Consider the following 24,912-nt stretch of genomic DNA (forward strand, 5'->3'; position numbering starts at 1 on the left):
TGTTAGTGATTAAATCATTATCAAATGTCCCAAAGAAGGTAACAAAAAATAGCCTAATTTGAAGAAGGCTTGCATTTGTTGCCCATACTCGGAAAAATAATTACTTTTTGCTGCGGTGCTGTAAAAGTTAACGTATATTTCAGTAGCTCTGTGTGGTGTGACTGTAGTAGCTGGTATTGTGATACTGACAGCCGATACCACAATCTAATACCGGTTTCCACTTTGCTGTGACACGTCCTGCTGACGAGAACTCTGCAACCTCAACCTCAGGATCAGCGCCAACACCCTGATAAACCTCTGCAATCGTGGTTTTGAGTAAGTGTGCTTGGCAGAGGGATGCGTATGAGCCGTGGGAGGGATGCAGGATGACAGTAGTGCCCGTGTGTCTACGTGATGAGGCGCTGGGCAGGGTAAATGACCCGACACCCGCCTTTGTTCCCAGCGGTGCCGGTGGCAGGCCGGGCCCCGCCATGGCCCTCACAGGCACGGAGGGGATGGGGAGGGGGGCGAAGGCCGCGCATGCGTACTCCCCGCCCCGTCTGTCATGGCCGGCGCATGGGTCCCGTCCGCCCTGCCGGGGGGCGCTCCGCGCATGCGCAGCGCGGCACGGAGCCGGAGAGGCGGCGGTGGCAGCGGGGAAATGGCGGCCGCGGGGCTGGCGGCGCCGGAGGGCGGCTCCGCCGTGATGCCGCTGGGCACCGCGGTAGCGACGGCGGTCTGTCCTCCTCCGGCGGGCCCCGGCTCGTGGAGCCGTTCCTTGGACCGAGCTCTGGAAGAAGCGGCGGCCAGCGGCACGCTCAGCTTGAGCGGCAGGAAGCTCCGCGACTACCCGCGGGCCAGCGCCGCCAACCACGACCTCAGCGACACCACCCAGGCCGGTGAGGGACCGGGACGGGGCACCGGGACGGGGCAGCCCCTGCCGCAGCCCTGCCCGTGGGGCTGAGGGGGCTGGGGGCTCGGCTCGCTGTGCCGTGGGGAGCCGCCTCAGGGGGTGTTCGGAGGGGTCGGGATCCCCCCACCCTCTCCTCGTTTGCTTTTCCCTCCTCAAGAGCACTCAGAGAGGGGTTTCCCCGCTCCTGGCCTCTCCCGAGGCGATGCTCGGCGCGTTTCTCCTCTCGGGCTGCTTCTCCCTCACGCCTTCCCTCCCCGCCCTTCCTCCGCTCCTCGGGGAGAGCCGGGCGGGCTGCCTCCCTCCCTGCCCCTCCTCAGCCTCCTGGAGAGCTCCTGGGCTGCTCTGCCGCGCTTCGCTTCGTTGTCCCCAACGGGGAGGTGTTTCCCAGCTCGGAGATTGAGTTTTAAAGAGTTACGGGGTTTGTCGCAGTACCTGCTGCTCACTGACGGGGTTTTAGCAGGGCAAGTTCTTGTTGGGATGTGCGTGTCTGTGAGCGTCGCTGAGTATCTCTGTGTGTGTTCACGTCCCCATCATCCTTCCCCATCAACGTTTTGCCCTGTTGACAGGGGAAAACCACTTTGCAAACTGGCAGGTGTGCATAAGCTAAAGGCAACTGTTCCTTGTGGTCTTACACTGCTGTTATCCTGGCTGCTGACAGCCATAAGCAAGGTGCTTTCAAGAGAATTTTGCCCTCCTTCCCCTATTTCTGGATGGAGAAATACATTAAGGATTTTCGAAGCATATTTTACAAGGTAGAATAAGCAGTAAGACTGCGTTTTCTCCTCGGCTTCCTAAATATGTTTGCAGTAGACTAAGAATGTGTATTTATCCTCTGACCTCCTTGATGGTAAGGAAGAGCATGTGTAAACATCTGTGGTATATGTTAACGTGCCTCCGTATTAAATGGAGAGATAAGAAACAACGAGGCTTTGTGTAGGATATAGCAGTTTTCTTAATGTGTTATATACAGAAAACATAGCTTATGTTTATTTAATTGTCTAGTTGTGTAACTGAGGTTGGAATGGTTTTGGAAGCCATCAGCAGGCCGTTTACTTACAGTCATTTACTAACAGTCATACAGCTTAGTTTACTTCCAGTCCTTTAGATTTTCTCATGCTTTGTGTTTATAACTTTGTCAGTTGCGTTGCCATGCTTTTGTTTGAAGATACTAGCTTTAAAATAAACTCCCAACATGGCTTTTTGAAAGTTACTATGTTTATTAGTGTGTTGATACCCTGCCAGTGAAGTATTTCAAAACAGAGCCTTCTTTAAAATTGTCCAACTCTGTGCTCTGTCATATAATGCCCTATTTGTGCAAAAATCTCTCACTAATATGAAAAAAATCCGAGACAAATGTGGTTTGTCTGACTTAAATGCATCTATAAGCTGAAAATGCTCCTTGATAGGGTGTAATTTTTTTTTGTTTGAAGGGTTTTCTACAAGTGCAGTTGCCCTGTGAATGTGTAGTGGGCTAATCTGTGGGTAAATGCAACATACACATTTGTGAGAGATTTGGGCTTTTTGTTTATAACACTATTCATTTACTGTACTCCTAAACAATTTGTGGGAATTCTGGTTTCCACCAAGGTTCCCATCTATTGTGATGAACATTTGCATTGTAGTTGTTCAAGAAGCATTAAATTCTAATAAGCGGTAGTGCGTACCATACACTTTTGTGTGTTTATCATCACAATGAACCTTAGAAAAAGCTAGGACTGTTCTTAATTTGTAAGAAGCAAAGCTTATTGAGTGAAGGGGGGAACGTTCTCGTTAAAGTCTCAGTTTTGAAGGCTGCCGTGAATAACTCCATCTCATGCCTCTTTCAGCGTAACGTGTTGTAAGACTAGCAGTGGAGAAAAATCTGTGCAAGTGTTTCTGACCCCCAATAGTCAGTTGAGTGCTCAGCTACAAATTTAATGCACTTCTTCCTCCATGTTGATTTCTTTCCTGTGAAGCTTCCAATTATATGGTAGCAGCCACAAATAATAACGTGCAAATGTGTATGAAGTGTTATGAACACTTAAAATAACCTCCTTGCATGCTGTGCTACAAAGACTCGGAGCACATCAGATGGATGCTTGGAGTTTCCCCAAAACTATTGGAATTACTCCCAAACTGTAAAACTGAAGATGAAAGAACATTTATGCAAATTTTACTCCGTTTTATGTGCCAGAATAGACACCTCTCTAGTGTGAATCATGTTATACTGGTATAGCTCATTCCAATTCTTCTAGTAATAAAAATAATTGCATGTCACTGTTACTGCATCCATCTTAAAGTGGTGGGAGTTAATCACATCCCTCATTAACGTAACTATGCTGCTAGCAAACTGGCAGCTAGCATAGCCTTAAGCCTTAGCAGAATCAGTGGCCTTGCCTGGAAGGTGCTAACACAAATCAACCACCAGAGCAGGTCAGCAGGAGGAACAGGGTGCTAGAGATCAGGTGCTGGATCAGGTTAGTTGGGTGCTCAGTGCAGGTTTTAAGGTTGGTGATGTACAAGGGCAGAATCTCTAAATCAACTAAAAAAAAAAACTTTTTGAAGTATTAAATCAGTGGAAAGAGCACATCTCTTTGGATCGTTCACGGGTTCAGAGCTGACAGTTCTCCTAACCCTAGTGCTCAAGCTCCAGTAGCCGCTTTTTGCATACTTGTTTCCTAATTCTAGTTATTAACTGGATAAATATCCAGTAGTCTCACATTAGTGGAAATTGCAGAAGCATTTACTATACCAAATCCCAATTTATGTAATCTTATTTAAGCTTATTTTTCCCCATTTGTACCTGCTTTCAGATAGCCCTGGACTGTGTTGATCATTCCATCCCCTGCCCCGTTACAGTCATCTTGCCTGCTTTGTTCCCACTGTGGTATTTCTATACAGAGATACCATTTTCAGGTGAACTGTAGCCTTCTGATAAAACCTAAGCTGCATGTGGCACCCCCTTCTCATCACCTGGCCCCAGTAATATAGTAGTTAATATATTTCTGCTAAGCATCAGTGGGAAAATTCAGTTCCTCATTAATCGTTTGCCTCAGTCACAAGACTTGCCAGTGGAAATACCAGAGCCTCAGCTGCCTCCAGATGCTGGAGACCCACGGAAAGCATCTGAAACCAAGGTCGGTGCCCAAGGTTGTTTTCAGAACCGAGTAGGTAACTTATGAAGGCATTGAAGTAGTGAGTTCCTGGTTGATTTGCACTTTGACTGGAATTAAGATCATGTAAGAAGCAGGGAAGACTAAGGGGAAAGCAGCCAGCTGGTCTTTGTGCTCATCCCTTACAGCCTGGAATTCTAGGAAGTGACTCAAGCTTGCAAAACTCACTGATGAAGAACGGGCAAACTTCTTCATTACCAAAGCAAGGATGTGCTTCGTTTTTTCTTTCACACTCTTTCACTGTTATCTATCTCCATTTAATTTGGGTTGAATTACAATCCGTTTGTTCGTTCCACTCTCCTGTTCAACAAGGGAATAGGAAAAGGAAGAGCCATAAACCATTTGAGTTAAATATGAAAGGAAATGTAGCTGCATTTTGCCAGTCCTAATGTAGACTCTGATGTCATTATTTGACGGCTTTCCCAGTGGCCTGAAGCATACATTGAGCAGAGAAATTATTTGTCAAACCCGCCATGACAGCTGTAATTACCTAAACCACTCAGATTCCATTTTTAAAGGCGAAAATGGGAATCTGTGGGTTTTTGTGATATAAAAAATGGCTGTTGTATGGAAATTGACTGGTACGATAACTATGTGCTGAGCACTCTATCTTGTTTCTGGAATACATTAATAGTGAACAAGGGCTCTGGAAAGGGGTGGGGGGGGAAGGTTATCTGCTCCTGCATTGTGAATGACTTGAACGACCTTGCCAGTAAGGTATCTTTATAGTTTTCTTCTTAGAAGCTCTCCACAGAAACAGTAAAGGCTGAGCATACTGTCAATACATCTTCTATATGCTAAATGCTTGCGTGCTTTTAGATGGATCACAGTGACTGCGACCGTTCTGCAGCAAGTGGTCTCATTGGTATTTTTAATTTCTGCCAGAAATTCAGTTGATGAAATGTAAAACAGCATGAAAAGCACAGCGTGGCTCATATAGCAGTGTCCATAACTCCCACACGTGTTCTTATAGCCACAACAGCAAAGTCCAAACCATGCTAAAATGAAACAATTGTTTGAATAAAAAACTCTCTGGGTTACTGTAGGAATGTAATTTCATTATGATCTTTAAGATGCCGTGGAGGGGAAGGGGATGGCTCTCCATTCAAGCAGCAGGGGTTTGTCACAAGAGCGTACAGTGCTGGCTGTTTGATGATCCCTAAAGTTGCAGCATTAAAACTCCAAACTCAGCGTTTCATTAGGATAGTTCAGACTCGTGCTTTGGTGCACTGAGACCACTTCTCTCGCTTTGTTACCTCTCAATACAGGGAGAAGCTGACTGTGGTGGTTTATGGGTTTTGTTGAATGTGTTGGATTGGGTTTTGATAGAGAGCTGAGGCTCGCAGTAATGTTCAGAGCCTCTTGGCACCCAGGCAGTCCTTTTGCTTCATGTTTTATAGCAGCTGGGGAAGTGGAGTCTGAGCTTGTGCTTTCTAAGCCTTGTTGCAATAAAGCTAATACATGGCATTTGGAATTCCTTTATTTTAGTGAGTTGACCTTAAAAAAAAAAAGTCTCACAATCAGACTTTTACTACCAGGAAACCCTCCTAAGAGGTGTTCAGAATTACATGTGTTTCTGGTTACTTCTCTAGTAGTCATCCACCTCCCTGCCTCCATCACAATCCGGTTTTATTATAAGGACTTGTCTGCCTACTCAATCTCAGTTGGTTTGGGATGTAACTGTAGCTACATAAACATGAAAATGGAGAGGAACTGATACGTGAATACATCAACTCCAATCCCATGAAGGACAGAGTTGAGTTTAGGAAACAGGTGAATGAATGTTTTTATTTCTCTTGTGGTGTCCTTCAGCCCTCTCCTGTGGCTTACCTGTGCTTGGAGGTAGCAAATTTCTGCTAATTAAGTGTTCCCCAAAGTCAGTTGTAAGCACACCGCCTAAAGTGATCCAAGTTCTCTGCTGGTGCTGAAAGGGGAAGCTCTGCCTTCATCTCCTGCTGTGTAGTGAACACCAGTGCTCCCGGTGCCTTCCAGCAAGCTGGTTTGTGCTTACAGGGCTGAAGCTGAGCCAGCAACTCGTTGGCAGTTGGATCAAGCCCTCGGACAGCTCGCTGTGCCTTCACGTCTGGGGATGCCAGCAAACCAAAGGGGGGAAAGACTGCATGGGGTGAGGAGAATGGGAGGGCCTGGTTTGGCTGACGCGTAAACTGGTATCAACTGTGAATCGCACCTTAACTTGATCTTGAAACCCTTTACCACTGACCTGTTGTAAATTTGCTAATTATTTTTTGTAGAACAACATGTGGGCCTTTGAGTCAATGGGCCTGGGAATTTCTTCTTTCACAGCACAGCTTACAGAGCTGAGTAGCATTCGGTGAAACTTCATTGCTGACAGGTTTGGATCTCCTGCTTTCATCTGGCAAAACACATCGTTCTGTGCAAGTAATGTTAAAGGGATGGTTTGCGTTTAGCTTTAGACTGCAGCAGGCATAATTAGTTTCTCTAGTGGAAGAACCAGCAGTGAAGAGTAAGTTACAACAAATGCTGCAAATTATACAGCGTGTGTTAAAAACGACATGACATGGTAGCTAACGAAAAGGCTGCAACTCAAGGGTTTATGCTCCATTCAAGGGTTTTCCTGCCTTTAATAATTAATCAGGCTTGGAGCGCATGGTTTCCGATGTTAGCCAAGCAGCCCAGATGAATAGCAGTTGTGTATTTAGCTGAAGTCACGGGCTGAGCAGTGTGCTTTTTGCCTTTATCTGCTGATATCCCCCTCCCAACAGTGGAGGGGGAAAACCCATTCATGTTAAAAGTGTCTTGGAGGTTAGACTGTTCAGTGTATTAAAGCAGTCCAAGTATTTCTTTAGTTCTCTGGATTGTACATATTCAAAGACTCTGATCTTTTTTTATAGGATTGTTTTGTATAAACTAGTACTTCTGTATATATGCAAGAAGAGGACTTTATTTTTCACTTCGAAGTCCCCCAACGTGTTCCGATAGCCCTTTATTTCAGCATCGCTTATGATTGCACGCTACAAACCACTGCTTTTAATGACAGGGCACAGAAGTCTCTGTAGAGTGAGAGGAGAGCCTTTGTTCTTTCCCAGCTGGACATGTTATTGATTTGAAAGTTAAAATATTTGCAGTCCTAGTCTTCTCTGAATGTAGCTGAAGCACTCCAAAATGAGGAGGTGCCTAAAAAATCCCACTTTCCATGCAGCCCAGGTGTTGACTCCATGGTTTTTAACCATGTTCCGCTCTGTGCAGAGGCCAGTAGGATCAGTGGGCATCTATTCATTTCTTTCTCTTATTGAGCAACCAACCATGTGAATTTAATTCTCTTTATTCTGCATACTGTTGAAATTTAGCTGTGAATACCAAACTGTGTTACTGTTGCCTTGGGCTTTGGTTAGTGCTCCCTGCTGCTGACAAGGCTTCAAACGCCATTTTTCTATATAATCTCTGAAATGAAGCAAGGTCATGTTACTGCAGTTTACAGATACAAATCTCGGAATTACACAAAACCTGAAAGCATTTGTTGATTTGGGGAACCAAGGTCAAAGCACTTTAGTGCCTGGAGGTTTTAGGCAACCCAGAGATTGCAGGCTTTTATATATACTTTTAAAAATGCAGTTCTTAACTTCCAATGCCTTGGTGACTCCTCAGTAGTACTAGAAATCAAGCCCAACCTCTAGAACAATGGAAATGTGTGATCAAAGACCTTGGAAAAATATATTGGAAGATTTCTTTGGTATTATGAAGGAAATGCATGGCAGTGACAGGATGCAATCCATTTTCCCAAAGCAGCGTTCATGAACTGTGGGGTAAGCCTTCCCTTTTTCTTTCTGTAGTTCTCTGCTTTGTTCCTGATGTTTTTTCAACAACAGGCTCTTGCAGAAGACCTTTGCTATGATCAGCGCTCATTGTTCAGTAAGTTCATCTCGTCTGAAGAAATCTGCTTGAACAGAAAAATCTCGAAGAGGAACGAAAAGTAGCGTGTGGTTATAATCAAAGACCTGTGGGCAGTAGCAATGCACAGGAAGTGAGAAATTAGTTACGTGGGCATCTTTGATTACAGACTGTTCCGTCTGCTTGAGTTTCCAGTCCTACCTAAGAGTTCAACTTTGTTTTTAAAAAAATGAAGTCTTGGTGCCTCTTCCAGGTTATGTTTTGGTGCCGAATGCTGGGTAGAGGCTGGGTATCTAGATGCAGTCAGACGGAATCACGCTGGCATCCGCATGACTCGTGAGCACCATCCAAACTCGTGCACCTGTCGCATCTCTCTCCTGAGCCAGTCGGGCGGCCGCGGGTTGTTCTTCCCTGGGGGCTCTTTAGGCAGTGCTCGGCCTCTGTGCTGTGCTGGTGTTTGGGAGGGGAGGAAAGGTGGCATGTGCAGAGCTTGGGCTCTGCACCTGGTACCGGGGGGGACAGAGCTTGGGCAGGGTGGGTTCCTACATGTGGATTGTGTCGGGTGTCCCCAGCACCGTGCTGTTGTCTCCATTTTCTCTTCTGTACCTGTTTTGGCTCATCTGCTTCAGCCCAGCTCCCACCTCCTAGCCTTTCCTCTCCTCAATCTTCATCCCTACCCCAAACGCACCACGCATTGCCAGCTCCATTCTTCTCCAAGCTGTTACTGCAGAAAAAGAGGAATAATCTACATCTTAGCATTTGGTAGAAAATTTCTTTTAAATCCAAGGAGACCATTAATTTTAGGGTGCTGATGAGACAAGTCGTAATTTAAGCCTGCTTAATTCACTCTTGCCGTTATTTATGGCCGTATACATTACCTCTCGGTTCAGCCGTAGCCAAAGGCTCCTGTCAGCCGTCGTGCTGGTGTCATAGGCGCTGTTCCCCAGGAGTAAAAGAGTCATTGAGCACAATCATAGCCGCACAATTACGTGCTTGTCACTGCGTTGACTCTGAGCTCGGCTATGGAATAAATGTTTTTGTAGAGGGCCACGACTGAATGTGGTTATGGGCCATAAAAGATCTGCTGCTTCCTTTTATTCTGCTGGCCTGCCAAGGGGCAGGTGGATTTTTGCTTAGTAGGGGAAAAAATTATCTTTGGGACTCATCTGTGCTAAAGCAGCAGACAGATCGTTTGAGCTGTAAATGTGTTGCGAAGTATTCAGTATTGCATGTTTTATGGCTCTGTGCTGCTGCTGTGCAAATCATATCACGTCGTTTAGCGATGTCTCGTGTCAGAAGATTGTTGTAATTGCCATTAAAAGTTTTATGGTGCCAGGGAAGGCCTAGAAGCTTTTCATCGTCTTCACTGGATTAAATACTAGCTTTTCATTCTAAGCACACAGATGGTTGCAATTGTAGTGAGTAAGTCTGAAAAATAAGTGTGAATAGAAAGTCTGGTACCAACTACATTTATCCTAGAGCTGAAACTAGGAAAGTTGCAAATCTTGATTACGCTTCTTTCTTGTTACTGAGTGCAAGAATCTCTTCCAGTTCATAGAATTTCTTCTAGACCAAAGTATTAAACTACTAATAAAAGAAATACTATAAGTAGCTTTTCTTGCCAGAAATCTTTATTCCTTATGAAGTGAATATACTACATGTATTTTCTGGAGTTTAACTTTTCTTGTACCGTGGCATTCTGCTCAAATTGCATCTAGGGAAGAGCGTCGTGTTTGCTGCCATTGGTTAATTAATAAGCACGGAGCACTTTGAAGAGGAAGGGCACAAAGCAAGTGGTACTAATCTGACTGTATCCCTTGGATGCGATGCAATTCTTTTCAAGTCTTGACCGTATTGAATATCCAGTAGATGGAAATTCAGGGACTTTTTTAGAAGCGTGCAAGGCGTCCTTGACAAGCTGTTTGGGCAGGTTCTGGTATAAGTTGAATGAGGCATTGTCTCCTCTGTTTTGGAGGAGGGATTTCCTTTTCTAATGAATGACTACAACACATGTCTCTGGAGCTTTCTCAGTAGTAGTAGTGAGAAATGTATCAGATACCTGACAATTGCTCAGGACTTCGGGGATTGCAAAAGCAAATAAACACAAGAGCCTGACCAGAATCTTGAGACCTTCTCTTTGCTCTTGCGTGGCACCGATGCAGTGCACAAGGCAGAGAAGCTCTGTTGATTGGCACAGGTACCTACCCCTCACACTTGGGGTACGAGATGCACTTCATACTCGTGTGTTTCTCCACTGGGGACAGTTTGGTCTACTTTTAAATCATAGTAGAAGAAAATGTGTTCATATGTTAAATACATGATTCATCTTATTTTTGGCTGTTCTGTTTCAATTCTGTTTCTGACCTCAGAGAAATCCTTCCACCACCACTTCTCCCACCTCCTTGCATCTTGCTTTTCCTGTGCTGCTTGTGCGGTACGTGCCGCTTCCTCCCTGGGATGTGTGTGTGTCAGACGCGTTTAGAGAAGAGCTTGTGGCGCATTGTTTTACTTCCCAGGCAAAGCCATGTAATTTTAAAGCTGAAGAACAGAGTTTGTGCTCCATGAAGAAAAGGTGGAAAAAAGAAATTGTAAACCCTCTGTCTTATCCGGGGGACTTGAGATCCATTTGATTTCAAGTTTGATATTGAATGTACATTAAAACACACCTACAAAACACTTGGAAAGTGTATTATCTGCCCTTGTAGTTTCTTTCCATGCCAGTTGATTTGAAACCTACTACATTATGGAATTCATCAAGTTGCATGTTGTGCAGGGATAACAGTACGTAAGAGGAACTGGGCATGTTAACATCTGTAAAGCTGGAGATGCCCTTTTTGGTCAGCAAAAAATAAGAGATCTGAATTCATAGGCCAGCGTCAACCTACCTCTGACAGGTAGCATCTTCTGCAATGAGGGGTTTAATGAAGGAGAATCCAGTACGTTTGTACGTATAACATTGAACATACAACTTCTCTCAGCACCAGCAGCATCAGTTGGTTGCACAGTTGAACCGTAATAAACTTTACTGCACTCTGGCTGTTCGCAGGCTTGCATCGTGTTGCTTTCCACATAACAGCTTTTCCACGTGGCTCTCGCAAGTTACAGACGAGTTCTTCCTGCTGCATGGCTGGTTTTAACTGTTGAAGCGGGAGCCAAGCTTCAGTGGCAAACTTTCATTTGCCATATTTTTAATCAGTGTATGGCCTCTCGTCTTGTGATCTCCTCCATTTATACTAGCAACAAAAGTACGGTGCTCTGGTTTTTTATGCAGTGTTTCTTGTCCCAGTTAGAACAGCTGCTGCTGCTTTGGCTGTGGCTGCAGTTTCATAGAGGTGAAGTTCTTGTTTGTGAAGAATGGCAAAATGTTATCGGGTGAAATAGGCTAGAGACTCAATTTTATTTTCAAATGTATTTTATGGTGACACCTTTCACAAGTTTCTCTGACTTTATAGTAGCCTGAGGAGTTTTATTTTACTTCTCGTAGAGGTGTAGATGTATTTCTGAGTTTCTGGTGATCTCAGGATGCTTTGTCATCATACACTTACAAAAACAAGAAATCAGTATTGCTTTCAGGGCAAGAGAAATACTGCTGCTTCAGTACCATCACTGTCGTTAAAGCTTTAGCATCGTTTTTTGGTTTGTATAAACTTCAAATACTCCTGCTTGACTAATATTTTCCTACCCACACTGCTTGCTTGTTACTGATCATTTCCATATTTATAATGAAGCTAAATTAATAAGTGAATGTGCTGGTTTTATAATGTAGTTTCTTTTTAAAAAAAATGCTCAGCAGAGCCAATTAATTTGTGTGTAACTGTCCCCCTGCGCGATCCATTGGCTTTTTCTGGGGAAGATAAGTGGGTTGAATTTATATTAAATGTATGGTTTTAACAACACTTGTAATTTCTAATAGGAAACAGAAATAGATGGATACGGAGGTTTGCACATGGATTGTGTGTCGTATAATTTAGCAATAGGTCTAGCTCTATATTCTAAGCTCTTATGTGCCATTTGCCTTAAAATTAATTTTAAGTTGATTTACATAGTTAGATAATTCCTTTTGGACCTAAAGATATTTTAACTGGGCTGGGGGACTGGGGGAGATGAGTTATTTGCCTTGCACTTCCCCTCACTGCTAACCCAGTGAAGCACTTGTGTAAAATGAAACCTGGCTCTGCTGGAAGCCAGTCAAGTATTTCTCGAGCAGTGGCAGCAGGCAGGGTGTCCTGTTGCTGAGGAGCAGGAGCAGGCTTTGGGTGTCCTTACGCTCATGTCCACGTGTTAGAGAAACTGCTTCATGTGTGCCTACTTGGAGATTTTCCATTGGAATTTTTGTTGGGTTTGCATTTTTGCATGTTTTTGAGTTAACACTTTCCTTTGTTTGCAAGGTTTTGTGCATAGGTAGAGCTCTATAAATAACAGATAGTAAAATATTAATTCTGAAGAAGAGTGCTGGGGATCTCTGGCAGTGGGATTCTCATGGTGCAGCGCAGGCAGTCACCAGGCAGCTTTTATTCTGGGGCTCAGTGTTTGTCAAGAATTTTCCTATCAGGCAAGCAGCTTTCATTTTGCTGGTCCTTAGGTTCCGTCCAGCTCGTCCTGAGCCAGCATAGCTGGAATTGCCTAGGCACAAAGCTGTCCGTGGTGCTTCTCAGGAGCTGCAGGGATGGTGCCGCCGCTTCCACACGGACCAGCCCAAAGCTCTCAAAGTGGCTGCTGCAGTTTGAGCTGGATTTGCATCAGTGACTCACAGGAGAAACGCTGACTGTTCAGCCAGGGTTGGTTTTGAAAAAATACATTTTCAATTGCAGTCAGATCACTTTGGGTTTTGTTTGTTGCCCTGGGTTTCATAATGTTTAATTTTTTAGTGAAAAGTTGTATGCAAATCAGTTCAAAATACTAATTTGAGAAGGTAGCATTCATTTTGATCGCCTTGCTACTGTTTTTTAGCCAGCTTAGCTTTTAACATAATGAAGATGGATGAAATTGTGACCACCACTTCTGTAGGCCTTGATCCCCGCTAATGTCTGCGTGATGTGTTTTTGACTGAAGGTGACTTTTATGGTTTCCAGATTCAAAATTTATTTTATATTATGAACATATGTTTTGGGAGTTGCTGTCATTTATCTCCTCATCTGGCTGCTCTCCATTTGATGCGGGATACTTTCCATACATATCCTGTACCATTTTTTTACTTCTCGACACTGAAATGGCTTGTATTGTACAGATGACTTGGTAAGGCTCCATCTCCTTTTCTAGGATTCTGGCTATAATTGTCCTATTGAAAACTGCAGCGCTGCTTGTGTAAAGTGTAACAGGCTTTTTTTGTTAGCAGTGATGTCAGCATGAGAGATGGCCTCAAGGAGTCATTAAGAGAACATAGGACTTTTGACCGCTGGGACTTTATTGACTTTTCTCTTCAATAAAATACCATCCTGCTGAAGACAGATCAGTGTCTGCAGTGGCATGAGACGTATTTGGTGACCTTACTGTGCAGTCTGATGAGGCTGTAGCTAAATGCCAGAAGTACGGAGGCACTCTATTAAGAACTTTGCAGAAATGCATTAATAACAGCATAAAATTTTACAGAAATGCTTGCCTTTCTCTGAAAATAATTGCCCTTTTATTGTGATTTTTTTTAAGATGCCTGAGTTTTCAGTTCAGGTTTGAGCTGGTGCGTTTCTAATTCTCCATGAAAAACATTTCAAGCTGCATTTGTAGCTAAAACTTCTTTTCACTATCTATTACTGACTTTATTAAGTCAGTATTTTAAACTGTCTGTGGGGCAAAAAAGGAAATACAGTAAGGTAATGTATTTTTAACTTATTGGTGAAAAATACAGAGGGAAATATGCAAAGCTAGTGTGATACTGGGTTAAGTTGCAGCTGCTGCTAATATTCCTATTCCGTTAGCTGAAATGGTTACATGTGAACATTCTTGTAGATGGAGAACAGTATGTACAATATTAAGATGAATTGAAGTCATTGCTAGCATTTAGTAAAATAAATAGATGAACGGTGGAAATCCAGAGCCTTTGTTGGTTGCATTTTACATTTCCAGCCCTCCTGACTGCCTTATCCTTGTCTTTACTGCATGCCAGGTCTCCCTCCCCGAGTTCCAGTTCGGTTGCCAAGCTGTTGGAACCGCTGAATGTGTGATGTATTTCACTGATACAGATGAAAGCCACAGCAGAGCATTAAGCAAAGTGACAGTAACATACGATCTTCCCCACTGGGAGTCCCTTCAGGCTGAACTCTCCATAGCTGTGAGCAGATTGTTCAGGGTGGTTTCACAGAGCAGTAAGTGCACTTGGGGTACCTGAGCTGGTTACGGGACCACCAGGTTGGATAGCAGACCTCTGGTGAAGAGGCACTCTGCTGCCTTTCAGGGGGTTTCTAGTCTGGGTCAGAGCTGCCAAGGAGGTCTTGGTACTCTTCTGTCAGCACTCTACTGAGCACTGTACGTCATCTGCATTGTTTTATATTAACCAGTGGTTTTGCTTTACCCAATTTATCTGCCCCTTCCCCACTTCCCCCTCCGTTTCTGAAAAATGGACTTGTCAGTGGAATTTATGCTATGGACTGTGGTATCTAGCATAATATCGAGAGCCTAATCACGAAGTGTGGGAGCTAATATTTATCATACATTTATCTTTTGTGGGGAGTTGTGTGTAATATAGTTTATTGGCAAGAGTCTCTTCTATTTTACGTAATGTCTTGTGTGTGCAGTACCTTATGTACGTACCGTAAGTTATAGGCTTTCCATGTAAAAAATGCCAAAGTGAGAAATGGAACTGAAGGAGTTGATGATGTACACGAAAACCTAGAAGTGCTTACTGGCAGGTCTCTGGACTATGAGAAAAATGATTCTTTAAACTTACAGAAGTAAGGAAATGAAAAGTTGCCAAGTGGAACTCACAGCCTCCTCTCCGCTAACAAGCAGACATCTTCCCCTGACAGCACAGCTTAGCCACCTGTTGGGTAGGTGGCAGCTTGGCGTTCTGTCCTGTAATGAAGCACACTTCTGAATACAGCTTACTGCGACAGAAGGACAGTAACACGTTTTCTCATTAAAAGTAAGATTAAAAATACATATTACTGAGTGACCTGACATTCTGACTGCAGCCTACAAATGGATGTCTTCAGCTGAAGTTTAATGAAGCTGGCATGTAGTTTCAAGAGACTGTCACAGCAGGTAGAAGACGTTATGGCCCCTTGCCATGTTCATTCCTGTTTCTGCACAGCAGTTCAGTGCTTCTCTGCTCAGCATTGGAAACCAGATCACTAAGAACAAGTCACTGCCAGGTTAGTTCTGCCCCCGTTGAAAGTAAGAAGTGGTATGCAGGTCTTGAGCTGTCAGTTGTCCTGGCATGCTCATGGGAAAAGGAAAGAGCTGTGAAACAAAATGAGAAATTGCTTCCTGACAGGGGAAGAGAACCCATGGAAGGGAGGTATGTCTTTCCTAAATAGTATAGGAAAAGGGCAGCTCAGGCCTATGGGAAGCAAAAATAGTGAAAAGCACTGAAACGTTTGGTGGAATTTCGTGTATTTACTCATAGTTGTTCTGAAGCATGATAGTTTTTCCATAGTTCTGAGAATGAGAACCCAGAAAAGCAGATTTCTTAAATTAAAGGCAAGGAAGAAATGCAGAAGAGCTAGATTTCATCTTGTTTGCTGCGATTGAGGGACTGAAACAGGTAATGATTCTAAGTGGTGGTGGTGCAGCGAAACGTCTGCAACAAGAGCTTAGTCTCCTTTATAATGAGGACATTTTGCTCCCGTTCTAGCAAAGATGGTTGCTTAATGATGAAAGAAAATGGGATGTTTAAGTAATGAGGGCTCTGATCTGATTCCAAGTAGTCTGTTTAGATAATCCCGATTACAGATATTTTTTTCTAAAGTTGCCTTCTTTCTTAACCATCTTCTAAGCATTTTCACAGAGGCAAGGCTTCTGCTTGTTTGTCAGTGTGCAGATAAGAGCTAGTGACTCCACAGGACTGCTAGAGAATGCAGTTCATATAGGTCCTCCCTAAGTTAGCTTCAGGCAGAATTTGCAAGAAGAGTTTTAACAACTGAAAAACCAGTATGAGCTAACTTGACTGTTTTCTTGCCTGATGTGAATGGGGAAATCCTCATCCGAGTATTGCAGAATCAGTAGCTTACTGCAAAGGGGCGTGGGGTAAGGAGTATCTGATAGATGTGATCGTTTCATGCCAGTATAATGGGATGCCAGAGGGTGCCTCTCCAAGGCTTTCAGATGTGATTGTATACTGTTTTGATTATAATAGGGTAAAAATCTGGGCACACAGGTTTCATGCCATGATTTGACTTCGTCCTTTGTTTTAGTATAGCTTAAGTCAACTAGGAGTAGCTTTGGGTCAAGCCAAGGTAGCCGCCTTTAAACTGGGTTTATCAATGAAGGGGTGTGTGCTGCCTTACCAGCTTTGTAGGTGTCATCCAAGGGCTGCTTTTCCTGGAGATAAATCCTGTATGCGTGTTTTACACAAATAAACACGGTGATTTGCAATGCAGCCAGCCTGCCAGGAACAGAACTTCCCCAGAGCTGGTGAGTTGGAGACCCTGGTTCATTTCCCCCGCGTTAGATCTCTTGTGACATTGCTTCTCCTACTTTCACTTATTTTAGTTTGTTTGGCTTGATATTTTAGGGTCGTTTGGAAGAGATGCGTGATTATTCTGTTGGCTGGATGCCCACATTTAGTGAGGAAATGGAATGAAATAGCTGGAAGATAGAAGATATGAGGGGGTGGGGAAGATATATGTATATAAACGTTTTCAACTTACAGCTCCTTAGGAAAGGGTTAGAATTAATCCTTATTTTCAGACATAGATAAACAGTTCTGCTTTGCTTGTATCGTCTGTGCTGTAGCAGCACATCCAGTCGCAGTGTGTATTCTGTCTAGTCTGTCCTCTGGTTTACAGACAGGTCATAAAGCCCAGCTGCTGGGTCATCGGACTTCCTTCTGCATGGCTCCTTCCTCAAGTCACTGTTTTCTTCTCATCTGAGAAGTGGTGGCAACTCATTCCTGAAGTGTTTGCTTCGCTCCACCACGTGCCGTCCTTAAAATACTGTGCTGTGTCCACAAGCGTGTAAGGAGCAAAACCTGGGAATAAATCCCTGGTTGCGACCCTGACTTTGCTATTCTGAAACGATCTGTGTTTTATTAGTAGCATGTATGGTAAGGAACCAGAGAAGCATGGTTTCGTGGTTACCATAAAGCAGCTAGTCCAAATCCCAGCACCTGGCAGAAGTCATGGTCTCCTTCTTCCCTACACACGTAGCCGCACATTCTCATCTTCTCCCTTGCGTTGATGTAAGAGCTTACACAACAGCACCATGAATCAGATCATGCCTCAGAACGGCTGCAAACTATTTGTGGCTTTGTGTTTTTTTTTTTTTTTCTTTCTTTCTCTCTTTCAGGTTTGTTCACAGTAATGAGATCCAACTGGCTGTGTGGCTGTGCAATCAGCAGCGCTGGCACGAGGGAGGGGATGATGATGAGGCCAGTGAGGAATTGTTCCCTTCCGTGGTCCTGCCGGCTTAGATTGGCTGACTGCGAAGCCACAATCTACGTTGAAACATAAATAAGGCTTGACATGAGTTTGGTTTGTCTAGGCTACTGATTTGCCTGCTCTAGAGGCAACTAGAGGAGAAACCAACTGAAGTTTGTGGAATATTAGGAATTCTCAGCTCCTTGTGGGGACTAGAGCCTCTCGCTTTGCCTGTTTGCTAGTACTCACGAGAGCAGCTGTGTAATGGTGTTCTGCAGTTTCCACTTTTTTGTGTGTTAGTAAAAAATATATACATATATTTTCCTTGTAAAAGGAAAGTAGAAAAATTTCTCAGAGAAAGTGGCATTTTATTCCAAGCTGTTACTCTGATTTGAATGTTTATCCTCCTCTTGCAGTACTCGTGATCTGCTGCGTTGAGAAAATCGTGCTGTCGGGGGACTGTGCTTTCTTGTCAAAGGATGTACAGCATCTGGTCCGAAGTGCAGGGCTATAAAATATATGCTTGTGTTTAGTCTTTTTGTTTTTATGGTGACACCTGGGAGGTTCTCATTCATGTGCAAAAGAAAAAGCTAAACCAGAGCAAATATGCAGTAAAAATAACATGGAGAGCAAAAATGGGGAAAATGGGAGTGAGTTCTAGTCGTCTGTTTTCCTCTTTGGTCCCAGGTATGACTGAGTTTTCTCAATTTGGTAGAATATAAATAGAAGCAGAATTAAAGCTCTTACAGATCTTTGTATGTAGATTTTCGTAGTGTGAATGGTGAATACTACAGAGACTAAGCTCAGTGACAGTTTTATTTGATTAATTTTGTGTGTCCAAGTGATGTGTTTCAGTGGAGAAGAGTCGAAAGGGCGAATTAATGTTAAAAAAAAAAAAAAAAGCGTAGTTCATGTAATTGGGGACCACAGTCTACAAAATTCTGTTGTGTGACTCTTAGTAAGATGTTTCTGAGCTTAAAAAAAATAGCTAGATTTCATTTGGTAACCTCTGTGTTGAAGCAAGAGGTGAGTCCTTTGGCCAGAATTGCTACATGCAAAGGCTTTGTAGGAATTCTTCAGGGGAAGTGAGGGGTTTTCTTGTTTTGTTTTAAGTAGTTGGCAAGAAACTTGATTTATTTTGTAAAAATTCATGAAAACAAAGCATATCTAGAGGAAATACCATATGAGAAACTTTGATCCACACATCTGAAACTTGACAATGGTTTGGCAATGATTTGAAGTCCTTTTTACAAAGGACAGTGTTAAGCAGCGTTGGTTAAAAGCACGCTGCAGACCTTGACTTTACAAACCTCGTCTTTAGCACACGAGGCAGGAAATCTAGAGGGCTGATTGCAGTGCAAAGTGTAATCTTTCAGTTCGTTCTGTGTGCTACGCAGTATGTTCTCAAGATGGTGAAACAGGCTTTGGTGGTGAGCACCTCTGTGTTCGAGGCACAGCACCGCCAAGCTGACGTTTGAAACAAACCACTAACTTTTGCCTCTCTTTCTGTATCTGCAGAAATCATAGCCTGTTTGTGCTGTAAAATGCAACGGGCTTGGCTGGTTCTTGGCTCCGAAATGGTAGTCCCTGGAAATGGTTAAAAGAGTTCAGTGCTGCTAGTATTCCTGCTAAGGCAGAATGCGATTATACACACCACGAGTGGGTCTGCTGAGAATTGAAATGCGATAAGTGTATCAAGGTCAAATTGCATGTCCTAGTCTAACTTCTCTAACCTCATGAAATATTGGAAATTGAAACTAGGAATTGGGGGTTGTATCCAATGCAGGGCTACAAAAATCATGTAGGTGAAAATCAGAAAGGAAAAGAAGGAACAGTCTCCACTCAGGCCAGTAAATGCCACCTTCTTTTGCTTTGACTTAATGGGTTACTGAGAGATGTATCTGAGATGCATGGGGAAATATTTGGGAAAAGTTCAGGTTTGACAGGACTAGCAGGTAGAAGGTAAGAGAAGAGATGACATTTCTGAGGTTTGTTTTAAATTAGGGTATGACAAAGTGGTGGTGTTACATCATAGCAGACAGGAAGAGGTAAAATCACCCGTCCTGTGCCAGGAAATCCTCCAAGTATGAAATGAAGCTGTCAGGATGCCAGGGTTTGCAGTGCTTAAGAAGAAAACTATTCCCACGTAGTGAGTATAGAGACCACCAGTATCAGATTCATAACACAGGAATTTCTTATGATTTTTTTTTTAGTTTTCTTGAGCAATAAATCCATGCAGTAATACCAGTAACTCTGTCTGTTTAGGGCTATGCTTTCACTTTACTCATTTTCTTTTAGTAGCTTTATGGGAATGTTTCCAAAAAATCAGGAGGTTTACGAGTACTGCTTTTAGGTTTTCATTTCAATTTCTGAAATGTTTGAGAGGTGAAACATACCAAGCCACAAAAACAGTATCAACGTGCATGAATTTATGTGGCTAATGGAATGGATGACAAACTAACGAAATTGGAGTTACAGTTTGTATAACGATGTGCTTCGAGTGCATTTGGAACTGTAAGTAATAGTCCTGAGAGAGTTGGCTCTAAATGTCACACTTGAGCTATCAGATGACACCAAGAAGCTCCTCAAAAGGTCTGCTTTGTGACATTATCTGCAAGATGAGGCTTGTAACCTCAGCAGTGAATTCCCAGGGAGCAGGCTGACTTCAGGAGCAGCGGTTGTAAAGGAGCTGTTCAGGTGAGCCGCTTTCATGTCTGCGAGATCACATCAGCTACTTCGCTGTTTTACAAGAAGCTGACGATAACACAGTCTTGTTATCGTTGTGAAACCGTGGAGTTCGCTGCCGGTTTTTAAGTTGTGTATGTGAAGAAACCCATCTGTACACAGATTTTGAACATGGTTCTTCTTGACCAGCTGGCCTTTGTCATCGTAAAGCAGTTCCTTCTGCCTCTTTCTGTCTGTCATTACTCTGGCTATCAGCCTCCTGGTCATGGGTTGGTTGACTTAATTATTTATATCAAAATAGATTTTGTCTGTCACCTGCAGGCTAATGCATCTTAGGTTCATCTGGTGTGAAAGGAAAACCGTGAGAGTGTTTTTAATTTACAACACAGGGAAAGCAGAACGTTTTCTTGCCCTTCGGTGAGGTATAATCTTAGCTGAGGTCAGTATACAGCAAGCACGCGTCGATGCTGGGATTCAAACCACGTCACAGACACCAGTCCTGTTGCATCACTGAGCGCTGTCACAGCTGATGTCACGACACGTCATGACTGGGAGCCCATGCCTTGCAGCTGCTGCCCTTGTCACAATCTTTCACATCAGCGTTTTGCCAGCGGGTGTTACAGTGGTTGCTGACTTCTGGGTTTTGATAGACAGACAAAGATCTAGGTTTTGGTGCTTTGCGTTTTTAGCTTAAAAGAAAAAGCCCTTTATGGAACGCAGGCAAGTCTGCGGTGACAAAAGCTTGATTTTTATCAACAAAGTTTTGTATCCCAGGCCAGGCTTAGGGCTGGCTTTCCCTGTCACAGTCGATTGGAATGAGACGCCGTGCTCCCGATGCAGCAGGCTCTGCAGGCTGATCATCTCACCAGGAGCTGGAATTCGCCACCACCCTGCTGGTTTGAGTGCCAGCAGCAGCTGAGCTGCAGCTCCCTCCCGGCCCATCCTGGGCAGCGGGTTCAAGCAGCCGGTACCTTACACGGCACGTCTTCGTGCGTCGGGGTTTGTCAGAGACACGTTTGTGTTATAGCTGTTCAGCAGGGCTCTGTTCACACATCTTGTTTGGTATTACTGTAACATTCTTCTTTGAGCAGAAGTTTATGTTCAATGCCGAACGATGCAACTTTAATATAACGTAGCGTATGCTCGATTTGCATTGACCATTGGATTTGCTGGCCTTCTGAGTGGAATCCCAATTAGGATGGAAAAGGTCAGTGATCTGACTCCGCTCTGAGATTTCGTTTTGTGTTTGTACTGTTGGCTGTTTTATCTTCCACAAAGAGCTTAGTTCCAAAGAACGTTTCCCCTTTGCCAAAATTCCACATGATCATGCCTTCAAGGAAACACATCCATTTTTAGCAGGCAAGGAGAACCTTTTTTTTTTTTTTAAGCAGATTCCTTTTAATGGTTACTTTAACCCATTAAAGCGAAACACAAGTCATTCCTGGTTCAAATTACAGTAGCTGTATTTCACTCATTTGTTTCTTCATAGTAAAATTCAGGATTTGTACTTTTGAGAGGGACTTAGTATGCTTGCTCTCTGCATTTTGTGGTATGTCAGGGAAAAAAGGGTTTGCACATATTAAATATTCTACATCACACTGATTATTGCTTGCTTGATTTGGCAATTATCAGTTTTTACTTCTTAGTTCATGCTACAGTATTTGTAAAAAAAAAAAATATCTCAGTGCAGCATTGCCATTTTTCTGAGAAATGGAGAGAAATCTTTGTACAAATTGTAGTTTTCACAACAGTTCATACTATGAACACCTTTTTATTTTTTTGGTTGTTACTAAACAGTTACTTTATATCTGCAGTGAGAAGAATATAACTAAAACAAGTCGTAATTGGCAAGATATTTTTGATGAAATAGCTTTTTTTTTCGCTTACCTCACTTCCACTTCCTCCTTTGGAAAAGCACCAGATGCTGATGTGCTGCAGGTATATAGAGTGCTTTTTTTTTTATAGAGTGCTGGAGTGCTTTTTTCTTGAAATATTTACCTCCTAGTTTTGTTCCTTTCATTCAGAGATTTTTAGGAAGAAGGTGGGGAAGAGGATGGAGTTGAATTGCTTCATTCAATGACTGCTGTACTCAGCTCTGTTTCTGCTCCCATTGAAGGTCTGGTTTCGGGGGGAGAGACTTCCAGAGGAAGTGGCCCAAACCAAAAATGTCACCAAGGCTTAGGATGCTGTCGTGGAAAGCTTAAATTCTTGTTGGAGTCTCCTGCAGGACAGGAGAGGATTGCAAATAACCAAAAGCAGTTCTTCATTTGCAGATTTAGAGTTCTAACTCTATTTTAGAATATATTTGCTTCTGTCTTATTCTTGAAGTGCTCGTTCTATTCTACAGCTCAGCCTCCTTTATAATGCTTGCCTTTTTTTTAATGTTCCTGGCAGATCTCCCTCTTAATTCCCCCTTTGAGCACATGAAATCATAGTTACTTTGTATGAGATGACATTGTCATGACTATCATGTGAGTAAAAATGCTGCAGCGTTATCAACCAAACTTGTAATTGGTTAAACCGATTTTGAATGATTTAAGGGACTGTATTGCCGTCCCAAATTCAGCTCCAATTTAGTCTGCTTTCCATTGAATTCCTAGTCCTAGACCGAGATGCCAAGTTTTAAAAATCATTGTAGATTGAGAGAAGTCTGGAAAAACTTAGTCTTTGCTGCTAACCCACTTCGATGTCTCTTTTCTATCACGCTATGAGCTCATTTGTTGTTTAAAAAAGTGTATTTTCATTTCTTGCTACCTAATCTTATTTTGCAGGAAGTTATTTCTAAAGAAATACTGACTCATGGCTCAGAAAATACAAAGTTTGTGTCTAGTACTCAGATGCTATGAGGGTCTAGGCAATAGAACAACGTGTAAACACAAGGCTTTAACTATTCTTCGGAAAGATAAAGCGAAACAAAAAGTAATTGAGAGACTTCTCATGTTTGTGGTTAAACCCTTTCCAAAACAGTGAAAACAAACTTTTTCTCTGTGGCTCTTCTGCCAGAAAACATGGTTCATTACTTGGGAAGTCTAGTTCTTTGTTAAAATGAGTCGTATTGAAAACAGGCAGCACAGCTGTGTGAAGGAGGGAAAAAGCTGTGTTCTGGAGGATGTCAGTATCCTGTGGTACAACTCAGTCCCAGCCCCCACGATCCCTAAAAAAACAACAGAAAAAAGCACCTTACCCCTTAGGTGAGGACCAAAGATGTAAGTAATTATTTAAGACAGATGCTTAGGCATGTGGGCAATGGAGAAGCTGAGTATTTTTCTGTTACTCTTGGTTGTTTCTGAAATAATTTGCATTCTTTTCCCTTTCTTATATGTAACAAACAACTGTGCTGCGAAACCTTATGCAAAGCCGTATCGGAGATGAGTTCAGTGGTTACAACTGCTGTGGTTGGCTGCACTGACTACAAATTTTGTAGGATACATCACTTTTATTTGTGTTGGGACTATGTTTGTTTGGAAATCACTCTTCTCCTACATTTTAAGACAATGTTGGCACAGGAGATGTTCCCCTGGGAATGTTGCAATTTTGGCCACCACATTGTTGCCTAGTTTTAGCGCTAGTACTCTGCTTTAAATCTACTGCAGCTATACAGATGTTATTTGGAGGGAAGTGGGTTGGAGTTTGCTGTCATTTTTAGTAAATTGCTAATGAGAATTAAATTAGGGAAGTAAAGCAAAATAAACCCTAGGATAGGCTTGTGTCTTACAGGAGATGGCTCGTACAAAATGTGCCTGCTGCGTAAATTCCCTTGAAAGTGTACGCTGTGTCCCTGCAGGGTATACACAGATATTTTATTACTTCCTTTACTGTCTGCAGATTCTGATCAGTCTTACTTGTTCTCTGTCTACTCTTAGGCTGGAGTTCAGCAAGTGCTTTAAGGCAGCCAAAGGAATCCCTGCCAGCAGAACAAGGAGCTCTGCCACCTGCACCACCGTTTCCCTGCTGCTCACATAGAGTTTGGGTGATCAGAAAAACTAGATTTAATTCCCACAAACTGGCAATAAAAAGGGCCTGGGATGAGCAATGGAAGTAAGAAATCTTGGGGTATGGCAGTAACAGGAAGTAGGATCCATCACGGTGGTCTGGCTTGGCATTTGACATGTTTATCTGATGATTTATCAGGATTAGGACATGGTAAGGTTAGGATGTTTATGGAAACTGTCTTTAGCAATCTGTAAGTGCAGGCTTTTCTTCAAAAAAAAAAAAAAAAAAAAAAAAAAAGCTTGACCTCTTTATCAAAAAATAGAAAAAGGAGGAAAATCCATAATCCTGATTTGTTGTAAGGCCATTCTAGATATTCAGTGCAGACTTAATGCTAATGGCTTCTTTTGGTTTTGTAATTTTAGCTCCCACTGTTAGAGCTGGGCAGAAATGTTGAGTTAAAAATGGTGTCTTTCCAAAATCAAGTTCAAACTTAGTTTAAGCTGAAGGCAACTTTGATGTTGATACAAGCTGAAAAGAAATACTTGGTGTAGTTTTTCCTACTTTTTGCTGAACAGGCAATGAGACTTGTTTGTTCCTCATTACCTTTTTATATCGGTTGATTCAATGTTTCCATGATTTTCCTGTTTCTCATCTGTGTGCGCCTTACACCACCTTATTTTGTATCCATCATATTCTTTGCTGTAATTAACTTTGGTCATATCTGCAGATTGGTTAATGTGGTCTCTTACCACTTTCACTAAGATACATCCGAGAGTTTTGCTCTGCAAATTCAGTGTAGTGCTTCTTTCTCCTGAGATTTTTAATTACTGGTTCTTTACGAGTAGTAACTCATGGCTTTTTCTGATCAAAG

The 24,912-nt window shown here is 42.9% G+C and overlaps 1 protein-coding gene across 19 annotated transcripts in view; it reads left to right on the forward strand.

Moving 5' to 3' along the window:
- Nucleotides 1–579: 579 nt before the first annotated feature.
- Nucleotides 580–24,912, forward strand: part of LRCH3 (leucine rich repeats and calponin homology domain containing 3) — a 61,417-nt gene continuing 37,084 nt past the window's right edge. For 6 of the 19 annotated variants that reach the window (XM_035334299.1, XM_035334305.1, XM_035334312.1 and 3 more), the window contains exon 1: nucleotides 583–878. In XM_035334299.1, coding sequence (XP_035190190.1) covers nucleotides 593–878 — 286 coding nt within the window. In that variant the 5' untranslated portion in view covers nucleotides 583–592. Of the gene's footprint in view, nucleotides 879–24,912 lie in introns of all 19 variants that reach the window. The other 13 variants (XM_035334297.1, XM_035334303.1, XM_035334301.1 and 10 more) reach the window with 5 other exon arrangements.

The sequence above is a fragment of the Oxyura jamaicensis genome, chromosome 9 (assembly GCF_011077185.1).
Source record: "Oxyura jamaicensis isolate SHBP4307 breed ruddy duck chromosome 9, BPBGC_Ojam_1.0, whole genome shotgun sequence".
In the NCBI taxonomy this organism is placed as follows: domain Eukaryota; kingdom Metazoa; phylum Chordata; class Aves; order Anseriformes; family Anatidae; genus Oxyura; species Oxyura jamaicensis.